Source organism: Leptodactylus fuscus, chromosome 2 (assembly GCF_031893055.1).
Source record: "Leptodactylus fuscus isolate aLepFus1 chromosome 2, aLepFus1.hap2, whole genome shotgun sequence".
Taxonomy (NCBI): domain Eukaryota; kingdom Metazoa; phylum Chordata; class Amphibia; order Anura; family Leptodactylidae; genus Leptodactylus; species Leptodactylus fuscus.
In genome coordinates, this window is record NC_134266.1 from 10,658,137 (window position 1) to 10,678,829 (window position 20,693).

The window sequence follows — 20,693 nt, forward strand, 5'->3', positions numbered from 1 at the left end:
GAGGGCATGGCTGTGGATGGTGACCACATGGTGATGGTGAAGGAGGACGAGGAGGGCATGGCTGTGGATGGTGACCACATGGTGATGGTGGAGGAGGACAAGGAGGGCATGGCTGTGGATGGTGACCACATGGTGATAGTGGAGGAGGACAAGGAGGGCATGGCTGTGGATGGTGACCACATGATGATGGTGGAGGAGGATGAGGAGGGCAAGGCTGTGGATGGTGACCACATGGTGATGGTGGAGGAGGATGAGGAGGGCATGGTTGTGGATGGTGACCACATGGTGAAGGTGGAGGAGGACGTGGAGGGCATGGCTGTGGATGGTGACCACATGGTGATGGTGGGGGAGGACGAGGAGGGCATGTCCTGTGGACGGTGAAAGTAGTAAAACTTTTTCCATTATGAGAAGGTGATAGGCAGAGGGCTGGAGTCCTGATATATCAGCCGCAAGTTACTGACCTATGTGTGGTCCAGGGCGGGTCTGGAGTAGGCCTCAGCCCAGGTGTGAGTCATGGGCTCATTACTGGGCCATAAAAGGCAACAGAGCTTGCACTTCAGGGCAGATCCTGAGAGCAGGTGCCTGGGTCTGTCCTGAGATACTGAAAGTCTGGTGAGACCGTACGGTGCTATTTGTTTGTTTTTGTGGTTGGTAGTAAGCCACACATATAGTTAGCTTCACACTATTTAGTTAGCGCTCGGACGAGCAGGGTTTTGTTTGACATTTTTGCCTGAAGTTAAGGCTGTATTTTATTTTGTACCTGAAGTGAAGGTTTATTTATTTTGCTGTTTATTCTAAATAAACCTGTTTGCACCAGATTTTGTGTCCTTGTCTCTGACTGGTTGAGTCCACATCATTGCTGCTACCGAGCTACCTTCCGCACACCATATAGAAGTGTTTAGACTGTAATTGTCGCCATGTGGGTGATATCATTGTACGACCTGCCATTTCATGTATATGGGCTGGATATATGACCCATTAGAATAATATGAGAACGTATCCAATGTTATAAGCACTTTATATGTTCGCATAATGGAGATTCTGGGATTTTACATTCTGTGCTATTGAACATGGTGATTGACTAAGATCGCTGCTCACGAGGCTTATTGAAATTGGGGACACGATCTCCAGATGGTCTTTACAGTAAAACAGACTTGGCTTATTTGTATTGCTATGTGACTGTTACAACTTGTTGACATATTGAGATTTTGTGATCTGTCCTGTGTTTGTCCTTATATGATGTGTACATAATGATTATTTCTAATTGGATATGTCTTTGTCTTCTGTATATGGTTGGTGTGGTTCACACACAGATATCTTCTTCGTGGACATGTCGGTACTCACCTATATCATCAATATCCGTCAATTTGCTGTTTTTATATTACTATTTGTCTTATCACATGATCAACAATCACTTCCTGTTGGATAATGCTAATCCCGTGATCTCCGGACATGGTGAGTCCATATACAGCAATATTACATCTTGTGTAGTTTGTATTTTTAGAGTTTCTGCTGTATTAAAGGTTTTATTTAATATCACTTTATTTTTCAGGCTATTACTTAGTATTATTTGACTTTGCCATTTGTTTTTTTTATGTTGTTGTATTATTGCAAAATAAACCTCACGACACGGCCTGGACAGAAATGGTTCAGTAACTTATTATTTTGTTACACAACCTTTTGAGGCAATCGCTGCGATCAGACGATTCCTGTAACTGTCAATGAGACTTCTGCCCCTCTCAGCAGGGATTTTGGCCTCCTCATGAGCAAACTGCTCCAGTTGTCTCGGGTTTGGCCTTTTCCAGACGCCATGTTTCAGCTCCTTCCAAAGATGCTCAATAGGATTTAGGTCCAGGCGCATAGAAGCCACTTCAGAATAGTCCAAAATTTTGCTGTTAGCCATTCTTGGGTGTTTTTAGTTGTGTGTTTTGGGTCATTATCCTGTTACAAGACCCATGACCTGTGACTGAGACCAATCCTTCTGACTCTGGACAGCACATTTCTCTCTAGAATCCCTTGATAGTCTTGAGATTTCATTGTACCCTGCACAGATTCAAGACACCCTGTACCAGATGCAGCAAAGCAGCCCCAAAACATAACAAAGCCTCCTCCATGTGTCACAGTAGGGATAGTGTCCTTTTCAAGATAGGCTTCATTTTTCTGTCTGTGACCTTAGAGCTGATGTGCCTTGCCAAAAAAAGTTCGAGTTTTGTCTCCCAGAATCTTTGTGGCTTGTCAACAATTTTTATTTACTATTACTTTTGCCGGATTCAAGTTATTTCTGTGACCATTGTGGGTTTTTCTTTCATTTAACGAGGGGTAGCAGCAATTTTGTCCGTGTGTGAATGTTATGGGGTCATATATGTTATGGGTTAATATATGCTATGTTATGAGTTAATACGGCCTGTAGTTTGAGAGTCATGGTACGGCCTGTAGTTTGGGAGTTGCTTTTCTGTTTGTTCCGGTGCTGACCAGCTTGTTTTCTGACATATTCTCTACTTTACCTGCACTGACCTTCCGACTGCATTTCCTGAATTCTGCCTGTCTGACATTATTTATTATGCTTACTTATATAGCGCCATCATATTCCGCAGCGCTTTACAGATATTGTCAGTTACTGTCCCACATAGGGCTCACAATCTACATTCCCTGTCAGTATGTCTTTGGGAGGAAACCGGAGTACCCGGAGGAAACCCACGCAAACACGGGGAGAACATACAAACTCCTTGCAGATGTTGCCCTTGGCAGGATTTGAACCTAGGACTCAAGTGCTGCAAAGCTGCAGTGCTAACCACTGAGCTACTGTGCTACTACCTAGTAATTCTGAACCATGTCACCAGCTAGTGTCATGTCAGCTGTTACTAAAGGAGATTACCCATATGATAGTAACTTAGGCAATGTCTGACCTGCACAGGGGTTATAGGATAAATACCAGGAAATCCCTTCGAGCCCCAATCTGATTCCAGTGCAAAATAATGGTAGTACACCCGCTATATCCATGATAAAGCTGAAATTGCGTCCTGACAATTGTAAGAATTTATAATTGTAAGACAATTGCTCCCATAAATAGTCTACTAGATAATGGATTGGGTCATGAAGAGATCTGCCCTATCCGTGAGCTGCAACGTGTAGAGAGGACATCCCAGCTGAAGGACTGACAACGTGTAGAGAGGACATCCCAGTTGAGGAACCAATAATGTGTCACAGGTGAGGAACCTACAACTTGCGAATTTCTCAGCTATAATGTCACTAGCACAAGTTGTAGTTTATTCAGATGGGATATAATCAGTACATGTTCTCATGTTCCATGGTTGTGATGTCACCAGCACGTTATTGGTTCATCAGCTGTGAGATCACCAGCACAGGTTGTTCATTCCTTGCTTGTGATTTCACAAGCAGAAGTTGTTGATCCATCCGCTGTGATGGCACTAGCACGACAGTTGTCATAGATATGACAGTCAAGGAATCGACAACATGTATTGGTGAAATGTCAGCTGACGTGCAGGTGACATCATAACTGAGCAATGTGACTTCATAACACAATCAACTGGTAATGACTTTCCAGTTTATAAATGATACATCATGCCATACTGACAACACAGCCTGGGAATGTTACATCATCTGGTAGTGACATCACAGCCAAGAATTATGACACCATCTGGGAGTGACATCACAGCACCATGTTAATGACAAAATAACTGAAAGTATATTCCATGCATATAACCATACAATAACTTAATTTGCCTGTAACATTTCAATTGAGAAGATCTCATGACAGATAGACTAAGTGTTCACCATTGGACCCCTCAGCTCCTCTACTAGCTCCGCAGCCATGGTCTGCACTTCGGAGTTGGCTGTATGGGAGAGCTCTGTCATGCGAGGCAGACACTCCTGGAGTTCTTCCCATAACATGTGTAGGACGTCCGTCTCGAGAACCAAAGACTGGATGAGACGTAGAGTGTGAAGACAGACTTCATTATCAGGATCTAGGAGGAAGAGACAGGTCATTCCCACCTGGACACATCTAATGTAGAGCAAGTACCTTCTAGAACTCCGGACCACAGGACTAACAAATCTAAGGAAGGAAGATCACATCACATTTAGGAATCTGGGAAAGCTTGACAACCCCTTCCCGCAATAGCAGCTCCTCTCCTAGTCTATCGTAAGGCTGATGACCAGGAAAAAGACTCATGGGACATCCTAAGATACTAAAACCAGACGTTCAGCAGGGTTCTCTGCTGTAAATCCTAAACCAAGGCCTCACAGACCATGAGAAAAGCCTCTCTATCACGAGCTGATGACCTGGAAGACAAATAATGGGCCTCAACGATGATACAATGTGGGTACCAGACATTTGTAGGGTTGTCTGCTATGAGTGATTAAAGTCACCCTAATCTAAGAACTCATAGAGCATCAGAAAAGCTTGGAGACAATGGCTTGCACCATCTAGAATGAATATAATCTTATGTCCCAGCCACATAGAAATGATCACAAGAAGAAATCTATATTTCACCCTAAAATAAGACCTAATTTCTATTTAGAACCAAAACATGAACCCAAAATGTAATTATGGGCCAATACAGTGGGACGTGTGTAGTGTGAGTGATATCTATCGCCTTGATAATGTCCCCGATAATATCCCTGATGTTTTCCTGTAATTCCTATTTACCTCTATGGAAATAGTCCACATATAACACAAACATTTAAAGGGATATAAAACTAGAAAGGGAGATGGAAGAGTATCCATGAAGTCTCCTTGACATGACAAAATACAATAAAAGATAAGATAATATACATAGACCAGTCGTACAGACGAAAGAGGGTGTCTGACAGAGCTGCTGCCCGCAACAAGAGTCATAGTACATAGCATGGGTGGAATAGGATCACAAGAAACACTATATATTGTATATAAACCCAACAATGCAGTATCTGTGACCTCAGGGTATTTATGATACAGAGAGATTACAATGCTTTGTCTGTACAGTAACGTATACACAGTCCAGTCATATTAATGTGACCACCGCCTAATTTTGACGTCAACATTAAATAACCAATGGCAGAAGCCACGTGTCATCAGGCATCTGGGTGCACTCATCATTGTGGAAGGCACGATGGACCAACACAAGTATGTATCTATCCTTGTGGACCATGTTCACCCCTACATCCTACTAATATTATAAATGTGAAAGTTTGTGTGTTTGGATGTTTGGGAGTTTGGATGTTTGTTCCTCAATCACGCTAAAACGCCTGGACGGATTTGCGTGCAATTTTCCACAAACATAGTTTTCCCTCAGGATTGAGTCACAGGCTACTTTTGGTGCCACTAAACAACATGGCTTCCTAGCAGGAGACTCACAAAAGCAGGACTCCTAGCCCCAGCTATAGACTCACACACACTGCCTGGCATTTCCTGCCTCAACCTGCCTGCACACTCCTTACTGTCACCTCAGGAGTAGCCCTCACTCTACTCACTTACATTTACATATAGCTTTCCACTATACATACACAATACAACACATCACATTGTAATTACATGTATCTCCTATCACTGCTATATACAGTGCCTGATACATATATACTCCTGTACACAGGCTGTATATACTATATAATTACATGCATCTCCTATCACTGCTATATACAGCACCTGATACATATATACCCCTGTACACAGACTGTATATACTATATAATTACATGTATTATCTATCACTGCTATATACAGTACCTGATACATATATACTCCTGTACACAGACTGTATATACTATATAATTACATGTATTATCTATCACTGCTATATACAGTGCCTGATACATATATACTCCTGTACACAGGCTGTATATACTATATAATTACATGTATCTCCTATCACTGCTATATACAGTACCTGATACATATATACTCCTGTACACAGGCTGTATATACTATATATTACATGTATTACCTATCACTGCTATATACAGTGCCTGATACATATATACTCTTGTACACAGGCTGTATATACTATATAATTACATGTATCTCCTATCACTGCTATATACAGTACCTGATACATATATACTCCTGTACACAGGCTGTATATACTATATATTACATGTATTACCTATCACTGCTATATACAGTACCTGATACATATATACTCCTATACACAGGCTGTATATACTATATAATTACATGTATCTCCTATCACTGCTATATACAGTGCCTGATACATATATACTCCTGTACACAGGCTGTATATACTATATATTACATGTATTACCTATCACTGCTATATACAGTGCCTGATACATATATACTCCTGTACACAGGCTGTATATACTATATAATTACATGTATCTCCTATCACTGCTATATACAGTACCTGATACATATATACTCCTGTACACAGGCTGTATATACTATATATTACATGTATCTCCTATCACTGCTATATACAGTACCTGATACATATATACTCCTGTACACAGGCTGTATATACTATATATTACATGTATTACCTATCACTGCTATATACAGTACCTGATACATATATACTCCTGTACACAGGCTGTATATACTATATAATTACATGTATCTCCTATCACTGCTATATACAGTACCTGATACATATATACTCCTGTACACAGGCTGTATATACTATATAATTACATGTATCTCCTATCACTGCTATATACAGTACCTGATACATATATACTCCTGTACACAGGCTGTATATACTATATATTACATGTATTACCTATCACTGCTATATACAGTGCCTGATACATATATACTCCTGTACACAGGCTGTATATACTATATATTACATGTATCTCCTATCACTGCTATATACAGTACCTGATACATATATATTCCTGTACACAGGCTGTATATACTATATATTACATGTATTACCTATCACTGCTATATACAGTGCCTGATACATATATACTCCTGTACACAGGCTGTATATACTATATATTACATGTATTACCTATCACTGCTATATACAGTGCCTGATACATATATACTCCTGTACACAGGCTGTATATACTATATAATTACATGTATCTCCTATCACTGCTATATACAGTACCTGATACATATATACTCCTGTACACAGGCTGTATATACTATATATTACATGTATCTCCTATCACTGCTATATACAGTACCTGATACATATATACTCCTGTACACAGGCTGTATATACTATATATTACATGTATTACCTATCACTGCTATATACAGTACCTGATACATATATACTCCTGTACACAGGCTGTATATACTATATAATTACATGTATCTCCTATCACTGCTATATACAGTACCTGATACATATATACTCCTGTACACAGGCTGTATATACTATATAATTACATGTATCTCCTATCACTGCTATATACAGTACCTGATACATATATACTCCTGTACACAGGCTGTATATACTATATATTACATGTATCTCCTATCACTGCTATATACAGTACCTGATACATATATACTCCTGTACACAGGCTGTATATACTATATAATTACATGTATTACCTATCACTGCTATATACAGTGCCTGATACATATATACTCCTGTACACAGGCTGTATATACTATATATTACATGTATCTCCTATCACTGCTATATACAGCACCTGATACATATATACTCCTATACACAGGCTGTATATACTATATAATTACATGTATCTCCTATCACTGCTATATACAGTACCTGATACATATATACTCCTGTACACAGGCTGTATATACTATATAATTACATGTATCTCCTATCACTGCTATATACAGTACCTGATACATATATACTCCTGTACACAGGCTGTATATACTATATAATAACATGTATCTCCTATCACTGCTATATACAGTACCTGATACATATATACTCCTATACACAGGCTGTATATACTATATAATTACATGTATCTCCTATCACTGCTATATACAGTGCCTGATACATATATACTCCTGTACACAGGCTGTATATACTATATATTACATGTATCTCCTATCACTGCTATATACAGTACCTGATACATATATACTCCTGTACACAGGCTGTATATACTATATATTACATGTATCTCCTATCACTGCTATATACAGCACCTGATACATATATACTCCTGTACACAGGCTGTATATACTATATAATTACATGTATCTCCTATCACTGCTATATACAGTACCTGATACATATATACTCCTATACACAGGCTGTATATACTATATATTACATGTATCTCCTATCACTGCTATATACAGTACCTGATACATATATACTCCTGTACACAGGCTGTATATACTATATATTACATGTATCTCCTATCACTGCTATATACAGTACCTGATACATATATACTCCTGTACACAGGCTGTATACACTATATATTACATGTATCTCCTATCACTGCTATATACAGTACCTGATACATATATACTCCTGTACACAGGCTGTATATACTATATATTACATGTATCTCCTATCACTGCTATATACAGTACCTGATACATATATACTCCTGTACACAGGCTGTATACACTATATATTACATGTATCTCCTATCACTGCTATATACAGTACCTGATACATATATACTCCTGTACACAGGCTGTATATACTATATATTACATGTATTACCTATCACTGCTATATACAGTGCCTGATACATATATACTCCTGTACACAGGCTGTATATACTATATATTACATGTATCTCCTATCACTGCTATATACAGTGCCTGATACATATATACTCCTGTACACAGGCTGTATATACTATATATTACATGTATCTCCTATCACTGCTATATACAGTGCCTGATACATATATACTCCTGTACACAGACTGTATATACTATATATTACATGTATCTCCTATCACTGCTATATACAGTGCCTGATACATATATACTCCTGTACACAGACTGTATATACTATATAATTACATGTATTACCTATCACTGCTATATACAGTACCTGATACATATATACTCCTGTACACAGGCTGTATATACTATATAATTACATGTATCTCCTGTCACTGCTATATACAGTACCTGATACATATATACTCCTGTACACAGGCTGTATATACTATATAATTACATGTATCTCCTATCACTGCTATATACAGTACCTGATACATATATACTCCTATACACAGGCTGTATATACTATATAATTACATGTATCTCCTATCACTGCTATATACAGTGCCTGATACATATATACTCCTGTACACAGGCTGTATATACTATATATTACATGTATCTCCTATCACTGCTATATACAGTACCTGATACATATATACTCCTGTACACAGGCTGTATATACTATATATTACATGTATCTCCTATCACTGCTATATACAGCACCTGATACATATATACTCCTGTACACAGGCTGTATATACTATATAATTACATGTATCTCCTATCACTGCTATATACAGTACCTGATACATATATACTCCTGTACACAGGCTGTATATACTATATAATTACATGTATCTCCTATCACTGCTATATACAGTACCTGATACATATATACTCCTATACACAGGCTGTATATACTATATATTACATGTATCTCCTATCACTGCTATATACAGTACCTGATACATATATACTCCTGTACACAGGCTGTATATACTATATATTACATGTATCTCCTATCACTGCTATATACAGTACCTGATACATATATACTCCTGTACACAGGCTGTATATACTATATATTACATGTATTACCTATCACTGCTATATACAGTACCTGATACATATATACTCCTGTACACAGGCTGTATATACTATATAATTACATGTATCTCCTATCACTGCTATATACAGTACCTGATACATATATACTCCTGTACACAGGCTGTATATACTATATAATTACATGTATCTCCTATCACTGCTATATACAGTACCTGATACATATATACTCCTATACACAGGCTGTATATACTATATAATTACATGTATCTCCTATCACTGCTATATACAGTACCTGATACATATATACTCCTGTACACAGGCTGTATATACTATATATTACATGTATCTCCTATCACTGCTATATACAGTACCTGATACATATATACTCCTGTACACAGGCTGTATATACTATATAATTACATGTATTACCTATCACTGCTATATACAGTGCCTGATACATATATACTCCTGTACACAGGCTGTATATACTATATATTACATGTATCTCCTATCACTGCTATATACAGCACCTGATACATATATACTCCTATACACAGGCTGTATATACTATATAATTACATGTATCTCCTATCACTGCTATATACAGTACCTGATACATATATACTCCTGTACACAGGCTGTATATACTATATAATTACATGTATCTCCTATCACTGCTATATACAGTACCTGATACATATATACTCCTGTACACAGGCTGTATATACTATATAATTACATGTATCTCCTATCACTGCTATATACAGTACCTGATACATATATACTCCTATACACAGGCTGTATATACTATATAATTACATGTATCTCCTATCACTGCTATATACAGTGCCTGATACATATATACTCCTGTACACAGGCTGTATATACTATATATTACATGTATCTCCTATCACTGCTATATACAGTACCTGATACATATATACTCCTGTACACAGGCTGTATATACTATATATTACATGTATCTCCTATCACTGCTATATACAGCACCTGATACATATATACTCCTGTACACAGGCTGTATATACTATATAATTACATGTATCTCCTATCACTGCTATATACAGTACCTGATACATATATACTCCTGTACACAGGCTGTATATACTATATAATTACATGTATCTCCTATCACTGCTATATACAGTACCTGATACATATATACTCCTATACACAGGCTGTATATACTATATATTACATGTATCTCCTATCACTGCTATATACAGTACCTGATACATATATACTCCTGTACACAGGCTGTATATACTATATATTACATGTATCTCCTATCACTGCTATATACAGTACCTGATACATATATACTCCTGTACACAGGCTGTATACACTATATATTACATGTATCTCCTATCACTGCTATATACAGTACCTGATACATATATACTCCTGTACACAGGCTGTATATACTATATATTACATGTATTACCTATCACTGCTATATACAGTGCCTGATACATATATACTCCTGTACACAGGCTGTATATACTATATATTACATGTATCTCCTATCACTGCTATATACAGTGCCTGATACATATATACTCCTGTACACAGACTGTATATACTATATATTACATGTATTACCTATCACTGCTATATACAGTGCCTGATACATATATACTCCTGTAAACAGACTGTATATACTATATATTACATGTATCTCCTATCACTGCTATATACAGTGCCTGATACATATATACTCCTGTACACAGACTGTATATACTATATAATTACATGTATTACCTATCACTGCTATATACAGTACCTGATACATATATACTCCTGTACACAGGCTGTATATACTATATAATTACATGTATCTCCTATCACTGCTATATACAGTACCTGATACATATATACTCCTGTACACAGGCTGTATATACTATATAATTACATGTATCTCCTATCACTGCTATATACAGTACCTGATACATATATACTCCTGTACACAGGCTGTATATACTATATAATTACATGTATCTCCTATCACTGCTATATACAGTGCCTGATACATATATACTCCTGTACACAGGCTGTATAACACATCACATTGTCTGTATCACAACATACACAATATAACACATCAAATCACATTTGCTAGCCCACCAAACTTTTTAAAGCACTTTTACAGTTTCACACGTCTGTGTCCGCCCAATACTCAACTCACCGCAGACGAAGTCGCGGGTAAAAGCTAGTGCAAAATATTTTTCCTCAGGATGATGGCATCTACCAGCAGGACAATGTGACGTGTCATAAAGCTCGCAGTGTACGTGCGTGGTTGGAGGAGCACCAGGATGAGTTTACCGTACTCCCTTGGCCAGCAAATTCCCCGGACTTGAACCCAATCTAGAATCTGCGGGACACCTCGATCGGGTTGTTCCCGCCATGGATACTAAACCACGTAACCTCGTGTAACTGGCCACGGCACTGGAGTCGGCATGGCTCAACATCCCATTGACCATCATCACAACATCCCCTCTCTTCCTGCGTCTCGCAGCGGTCCGCTCTGCCAAAGGTGTTATTCTGGATTTTGACAGGTGGTCACATTAATGTGACTGGACTGTGTATATCTGCAGAATATCAGACAGACTGTTCAGGAATTACACACATGATATGTAAATCATCAAAGACAAAGTCATAACTATTAAATAGTACCAGGAAATATTAGCCATATGGAGATAGGGATACTTGGGGGACCACACCAGACACCATCACCCCACACACCTTTATCAGGGGGTCACTCAATAGCTGCATTATGGCTATGCTGTGAATGTGATCATAGATATCCTGAGGACATTATTGGGGGACAATACAATCCCATTCCAAACCCTCACCAGTTAGAAGTTGCCGGAGCTGAGACATGAGTCCCATGTACTGACTCATCCAGATGAGACCTTCACGATGAATGGAGACATTGTACAGAGACATCAGGATAAGTCTACCGGAAAAACATTAAAGATTACCCTGTATGTAAATATCTCCATCCAGCTGTGATATATCATCTATACAGAGTTGTCACTCACACTTTGAGGCGGCTGCAGCTCCCTGATCGAATCTGTCCTAAGAGATAGATCCACTTCTCCATTAGATCCCTGCAGGAAGACATCAGGAAATCCCGTCCACAAGGTACAGCTGCCACATCTTGAAGAAAATATTGGAATAGGCCGGTGACTAGGACTGGCAGCCACCACCAGGAGAACCTGTGTCACTCTAATGTAGAGTAGTTATCAGGGCTGATAACACTGTATCCTTCTGTGTATTACACACCTACACGCCTGTGTTTATAGCCCCATATGTGCGCCCAATAAGGTGCTCCCTGTACAGTATATCATATACATGTGGTGTCCATGGCTGCCCCAGATACCTGCAGATCAGTAGAAGTAATATTAGCTCAGGTAAGACTTAAGTGTGGGCTCTAAAGTGGTGTTGAGGCACTAAAGAGCAAGACTGCTGCCCTCCATGTTTAGCCATGTGAGTTTCAGATAAGAGAATACCCACTAAACATAATGCGCAAACTGAGATAGTCCCTGAAATAAGAGGACGGCCCAAGGAAGTTCTCGTGTCCCCCTTTATTAGTAGATTCTCACTTCCACCCAAGGGCCTATTCTCACACTATACCACAACTTTAGATCCGACCCTGTTTCTAACCTCCGCGGGTCATCCTGCCTTACATCCCAATATATCCTTCATATGTCCTTTTAAAGGTATCATTGAAGTCACATCTAAGGGGTCCAGCTGAGGCTGCTCTTGTGCTGACCAGGGGCCTGGACCTGTTGGAGGTCACTGGGGATAGGTGGTACCGGAGCGCTCCAGATCTGACCTGTCAGTCAATGATGGATGCTTTCTCTGGTTTCCAGCTTCAGAAATTTGTTTGGTCGAGAGGTTAGAACATGAAGAGCCTAAAGTTTCACCAATTTGATGTTCTCATGAGAACACTGAGCTTAGCCTCTCAGACCCCTGTACTCACTGGTGATGGTGCCGGCTAGACCAAGAACAAAGCGACTTTCCTCCGAGTCCTCATCCTGACCGTCGGCAAGTGACTCCACAAAACTGCTCACCGTCTGGCCCGCCAAGCTGAAGAAATCGGCCGTTGTATCCTGCCAGATAAAAGACCCGAGCTAGAGAGGAGAACCATCACCACAGGAGGGTGCTATACATACAGGGGTCAGGAACTCGCTGCTTCACCACATCTAGTCATGTGCAGTATTAGTCAGATACAGATTACAGGGTGGCGCTATACTCTGTGTGTGGAGATCCATCCCACACTTGGACAAACTTACGCATGTTTATCACATCTGTCCTGCTCAGTGCAGTCACATTATGTCATATCCTTCAGTTTTACATCACGTGGTACAAGACAACTCCATAATTTCTCCTCAACCATTGCTCGACCCCTCAGAATGACTGTTTAGCATTAGACAATGAGTGCAGGCTCTGTCTGTGAGTGAACCCCAACAAGTGCAGGCTCTATAAGTGCAAGCCTGTAAGCCACAGACTGTACATGCAAGTGCACCCTATAAGCCTTGGGCTCTATAAGTGAGTGGACCCTGTAAGCCTCGGGCTCTATATGTGAGTGCATTGTGTAAGCTTCGGACTCTATAGGTGAGTGCACCCTGTAAGCCTCGGGCTCTATATGTGAGTGCACGGTGTAAGCCTCGGGCTCTATATGTGACTGCACCTTGCAAGCCACAAGCTCTATATGTGAGTGCACGGTGTAAGCCTCGGACTCTATACGTGAGTGCAACCTGTAAACCACAAGATGTATATGTGAGTACTTTGTGTAAGACTCGGCTCTATATGTGAGTGCACCCAGTAAGAAGAAGCCTGTATATTTAAGTGGCTGTATATGTATGTGTACCCTATAAATCCCAATATAGTCCCATAAATCCTATATCTCTCCAGTTACGCCATATATCCCTGTATATTCCATATACCCCATATATCCCACATAACCCATACATTACCACATACACCCCATTTCCTCTCTATCTTGAGGCGGCACATCACCAATGTGTTAATATTGCTCTGAGTATAATTAGTAATGAAGGACAATAAACCACTGAGCCCTATACCAGGCTGGAGAGACCCCCCGCCCTGGCATGTGACACTGCTCGTTCTCTTGTATGAGTTTTGCACCAGACTGTTGTTGTTCAGTTAAGCTGTGCTCTGGGAAATGCTGATCAGCAGGGACCCTGGGTGTTGGGCCCCCCACTGACCTCTTACTGAGGGTAGATCATGAATAACAGGTAACTGGAATACCCTTTAGTGCTTCTGACGTCGCCTTCATTGATCCTTCAGACTTGGTTTCGTGATCTATGAGAACTCAAGTTTAGAATCAATTCTCACCAAATACACATAGAGAGTCTCTTAGATGGGGCAGCACTTCATTTGGGTCTGTGTGCTCACCTCTGAGAGGGCCGGCCCTCTTACCATCAGAAATGGACAAGTTAGGGTTAGTGGGGCCACCAGAGAAGGACCCCACAGGGATCAATATTTTCTTCCGACACTACAATACAGCATGGAGAACACACAAGGACCTCAAATCAAATCAAAGAAGCTTTATTGGCACGTCCGAATAGATATTTGGCATTGCCAAAGCAAGTAAAGCGGGGGGAGAGTTGGGAGTTGGGGTGGAGAATGGTGGGTATGGGGGGGGGGGGGGTGATTTGGGGTATAATAGTCTTTGGGGTCTCATCTTCTTCTTAGTTGATGGCAGGTGGACACCTATTGGGCAGCAATCTCTTCCCACAGTTTGCTCATCTATACTAGACCACGGAGAAGACACAAAGACCTTCTCACAATCCGGCCAGTCCATCAACACTAGGGCGTGGAGAAGACACAAGGATCTTCTCACAATCCGGCCAATCCGTCTACACTAGGGTGCGGAGAAGACACAAGGACCTTCTCACAATCCGGCCAGTCCATCAACACTAGGGCGTGGAGAAGACACAAGGATCTTCTCACAATCCGGCCAGTCCATCAACACTAGGGCGTGGAGAAGACACAAGGATCTTCTCACAATCCGGCCAGTCCGTCTACACTAGGGTGCGAAGAAGACACAAGGACCTTCTCACAATCCAGCCAGTCCGTATACACTAGGGCGCAGAGAAGACACAAGGACCTTCTCACAATCCAGCCAGTTCGTCTACACTAGGGCGTGGAGAGGACACAAGGACCTTTTCACAATCCGGCCAGTTCGTTTACACTAGGGTGCGGAGAAGACACAAGGATCAGGGATGAGACACCGGCCTTGGGAATATGAACCCTAGGCCCTGCCTCTATTAGTATGCCATAGGTAGTACACATATATATGGTGCACATATATAAAGGTATACACATATATAAGGTACACATAGAGCCCTCATATAACTACATCTCCACAAAAACCCATATGAACCTAGATTATAAAAACCCAAAAACTCCATATGCATATATGGGTAAAGGCATAGGATACCAACACACATATCACACCTATATATAAACTATCCGTACTGTAAATAGACAGACCGGATATTGGGGAGCCCCTACAAAAGCTAAGACACCAGCAGGAAGATTACATGAAGTAGGTATCGGAAATATTCTCATTCAGTCCTCGGGGATTAGTGGTAGTCACCTGGTATAACCAGCGCCCTCTCTCTGAAGTATCTTCCTATCATAACCTCGCTCCTCTAGGTGAGGGGGAGACTAATCTCCCACCTTCAATGGCACTCTAGGTGTTATACAAGCCTGACAACCCGACGCCTGGAAGTGACCCTCATCAACTGGACAGTAAATCTGGCTCCACCCTCCAACACTCCCTCATTACACCCAGTGAGCACAGACTCGCCTCTCCAGTACTCACCATTCCCAGAATGCTCTTCACTGTCTCCTCTCTGTTAGAGACCCCCCAGAGCAGCGTGCACAGAGCGGACCCCATCTGCGTGCAAAAATCAACCTGTTGGGCTGACTGCTCACGAAGTACCGAGATCTGGAGGAGCAGAGCCAGATTCTCCTGCACAGACAAGGAGAGCAATGAAAGCCCCAAAGCCCAGCACAAAAAGGGTGCCTGACCCACACTGCCCACCAGACACCAGGAACACATCTCATACACACCTGACGCCAGGTACACATCTCATACACACCTGACACCAGGTACACATCTCATACACACCTGACACCAGGTATACATCTCATACACACCTGACACCAGGTACACATCTCATACACACCTGACACCAGGTACACATCTCATACACACCTGACACCAGGAACACATCTCATACACACCTGACACCAGGTACACATCTCATCACATCTCATACACACCTGACACCAGGAACACATCTCATACACACCTGACACCAGGAACACATCTCATACACACCTGACACCAGGAACACATCTCATACACACCTGACACCAGGTACACATCTCATCACATCTCATACACACCTGACACCAGGTACACATCTCATACACACCTGACACCAGGTATACATCTCATACACACCTGACACCAGGAACACATCTCATACACACCTGACACCAGGAACACATCTCATACACACCTGACACCAGGTACACATCTCATACACACCTGACACCAGGAACACATCTCATACACACCTGACACCAGGTATACATCTCATACACACCTGACACCAGGTACACATCTCATACACACCTGACACCAGGTATACATCTCATACACACCTGACACCAGGTACACATCTCATACACACCTGACACCAGGAACACATCTCATACACACCTGACACCAGGAACACATCTCATACACACCTGACACCAGGTACACATCTCATACACACCTGACACCAGGAACACATCTCATACACACCTGACACCAGGTACACATCTCATACACTCCTGACACCAGGTACACATCTCATACACACCTGACACCAGGAACACATCTCATACACACCTGACACCAGGTACACATCTCATACACACCTGACGCCAGGTACACATCTCATACACACCTGACACCAGGAACACATCTCATACACACCTGACACCAGGTACACATCTCATACACTCCTGACACCAGGTACACATCTCATACACACCTGACACCAGGAACACATCTCATACACACCTGACACCAGGTACACATCTCATACACACCTGACGCCAGGTACACATCTCATACACACCTGACGCCAGGTATACATCTCATACACACCTGACACCAGGTATACATCTCATACACTCCTGACACAAGGTACACATCTCTTACACACCTGACACCAGGTACACATCTCATACACACCTGACACCAGGAACACATCTCATACACACCTGACACCAGGTACACACCTCATACACACCTGACACCAGGAACACATCTCATACACACCTGACACCAGGAACACATCTTATACAGACCTGACACCAGGTACACATCTCATACACACCTGACACCAGGTACACATCTCATACACACCTGACACCAGGTACACATCTCATACATACCTGACACCAGGAACACATCTCATACACACCTGACACGAGGTATACATCTCATACACACCTGACACCAGGTACACATCTCATACACACCTGACACCAGGTACACATCTCATACATACCTGACACCAGGAACACATCTCATACACACCTGACACCAGGAACACATCTCATACACACCTTACACCAGGAACACATCTCATACACACCTGACACCAGGTACACATCTCATACACACCTGACACCAGGTACACATCTCATACATACCTGACACCAGGAACACATCTCATACACACCTGACACCAGGAACACATCTCATACACACCTTACACCAGGAACACATCTCATACACACCTGACACCAGGTACACATCTCATACATACCTGACACCAGGAACACATCTCATACACACCTGACACCAGGTATACATCTCATACACACCTGACACCAGGTACACATCTCATACACACCTGACACCAGGTACACATCTCATATACACCTGACACCAGGAACACATCTCATACACACCCAGTGTCCACACACTGCCTGGAAGGTGCTTCATGATAAGGGTCTCGTTGGGGTGTTTACTTACTTCTTTTGCTCTGACACATTCGCTCTGCACTGTCTGTAATCGAGCCCTGATATGCTCAATGTCCAGTTCTTTCTCCTCCAGAGCTAAGTAAAAAACCAAAAAGTGGAAAGAGCGAGAAATCAGTGTGGCCATGAGAACATCGGAATACAAGGCAGGAATCAAAATGGCTGAACAAATAGGGTATGGGGAAGGGAAAATACAGCCCCCTCGATTATGTAGGAAACAAATCAGAAGTCAATAATCAAAAATTGTCCATGGTGTTAACCAAGAAAAGCTTATATAGTTGTACAGCAGAGTTTTACTTACAGCCCAGCAAGAAAATGGCAGCGGTGCTCGGATTAACCCCTCGGCTCGGGGTGCTGACAGCAAATGAAACCTTGATGATAAAAACGATCCGGCATCCAGCAGCTTTATATAAAAACTGTTCAAATTTTATTAATGTCCATATTAAAAAGTGACATACATGCACGTATGGATCACAACATCACTCCATATTCACGGAAGGGAAACACAAACTGACGCGTTTCGGAATATTTTCCTTAGTCGTAGCTGTGTGCCTAACTGAATTCAAACTGACGCGTTTCGGAATATTTTCCTTAGTCGTAGCTGTGTGCCTAACTGAATTCAGTTAGGCACACAGCTACGACTAAGGAAAATATTCCGAAACGCGTCAGTTTGTGTTTCCCTTCCGTGAATATGGAGTGATGTTGTGATCCATACGTGCATGTATGTCACTTTTTAATATGGACATTAATAAAATTTGAACAGTTTTTATATAAAGCTGCTGGATGCCGGATCGTTATTATCATCAAGGAATCAAAATGGCTGAGCACCAAATCTGGACCTGGGTAGCAAAAGGACAAAGGAAGAATCCAAAATACAGGTGCAGGTCATCTACCCACCAGGGGCACAGACATAAGACACATCCATCTACCCAGTACCAAAACTCAGAGACCTTGGTCAGACACAGGTGCTGCCAGTGGTCAAAGGCACAGTAATAAGCAATGTGACCACTGGTAGTACATGTGTCTGACGAAAGTGCCTTGCCGAAACATCATATATATCTGAATGTGCGAGGCTTGTCCCTAACCACCATCGATGACACAGGACAGAGCCAAGGTACCCCACTAAAGAAAAAGGACAGAACAACCATAGAAACAAGGCTCCTATCCACCATCATTGATACAGGACAGAACCAGGACACCCCACTAATGATACAGGAGAGAGCAACCATAGAAAAAAAGGCTCCTACGCTGACAAGTAAAAGGGTAACAATGTTCTGACCTTGTGACGTTCAGGCTCCATATTTCCCCATCCACTACAACTTTGAACATGAGACTCCCATCATGTTATAGACAACCATCTTGGCTATCTCCTACATACTGTATATTTGGCTTGTAAATTTGACCCTATTTAGCATAGGGTCTGTTCATGCTACTCCATGTGAGTGCTATTCTATAGAAGACGTGCAGAGGCTGTGGGGTTGGACTGCATGTACACCAGACCATATACAACTCACCACTCTCAGCCACCTCCAGGCGCTGCACATTGTGCAACAAGTCATGGTTCAGGATACGGGGTAGAAATTCTTTCATCTGCATCACTTCAGTGGTCAGACGCTCCAAGTCCTGCCTTCTGACTACTAGAAAGTCTGACTCCAAAGGCCCAGACATGGCTGACAACCCAACTGTAGATATACATGGGCAGCTGTTATCAAAGTCTCACACGTCTTAGGAAAAGAAGAAATATACTGTAATAAATCTTAGCAGAGAAAAGACCAACTTACAGCAAAGAATGAGAGGAGAAAACCAGGGTGGTATATATACTGTATATACATATAATACACCCCGGTATAGTCTGTATAATATCAGGT

At 41.4% G+C, this 20,693-nt stretch overlaps 1 protein-coding gene across 1 annotated transcript; it reads right to left on the reverse strand.

Annotated features, from left to right (window-relative positions):
• Positions 1–3,783: 3,783 nt before the first annotated feature.
• HSF2BP (heat shock transcription factor 2 binding protein) lies at positions 3,784–20,493 on the reverse strand. Its single transcript, XM_075262554.1, has 7 exons — positions 20,340–20,493; positions 18,821–18,903; positions 16,601–16,750; positions 13,727–13,856; positions 12,783–12,900; positions 12,594–12,697; positions 3,784–3,986 (listed from the first exon to the last, which is right to left on the reverse strand). The coding sequence occupies exons 1-7, from the start codon at positions 20,491–20,493 to the stop codon at positions 3,784–3,786; spliced, it is 942 nt and encodes a 313-aa protein (XP_075118655.1).
• Positions 20,494–20,693: the final 200 nt, after the last annotated feature.

Excerpts from the sequence above, each read along its gene's own strand:
- HSF2BP (XM_075262554.1), bottom strand. The coding sequence starts at position 20,493 with ATGTCTGGGCCTTTGGAGTCAGACTTTCTAGTAGTCAGAAGGCAGGAC. Across the intron at positions 18,904-20,339 it reads CCTGGAGGTGGCTGAGAGTG|CTCTGGAGGAGAAAGAACTG; the intron begins GTGAGTTGTATA and ends TTTTTTACTTAG. Across the intron at positions 12,698-12,782 it reads AGCTGCAGCCGCCTCAAAGT|ACTTATCCTGATGTCTCTGT; the intron begins GTGAGTGACAAC and ends TTTTTCCGGTAG.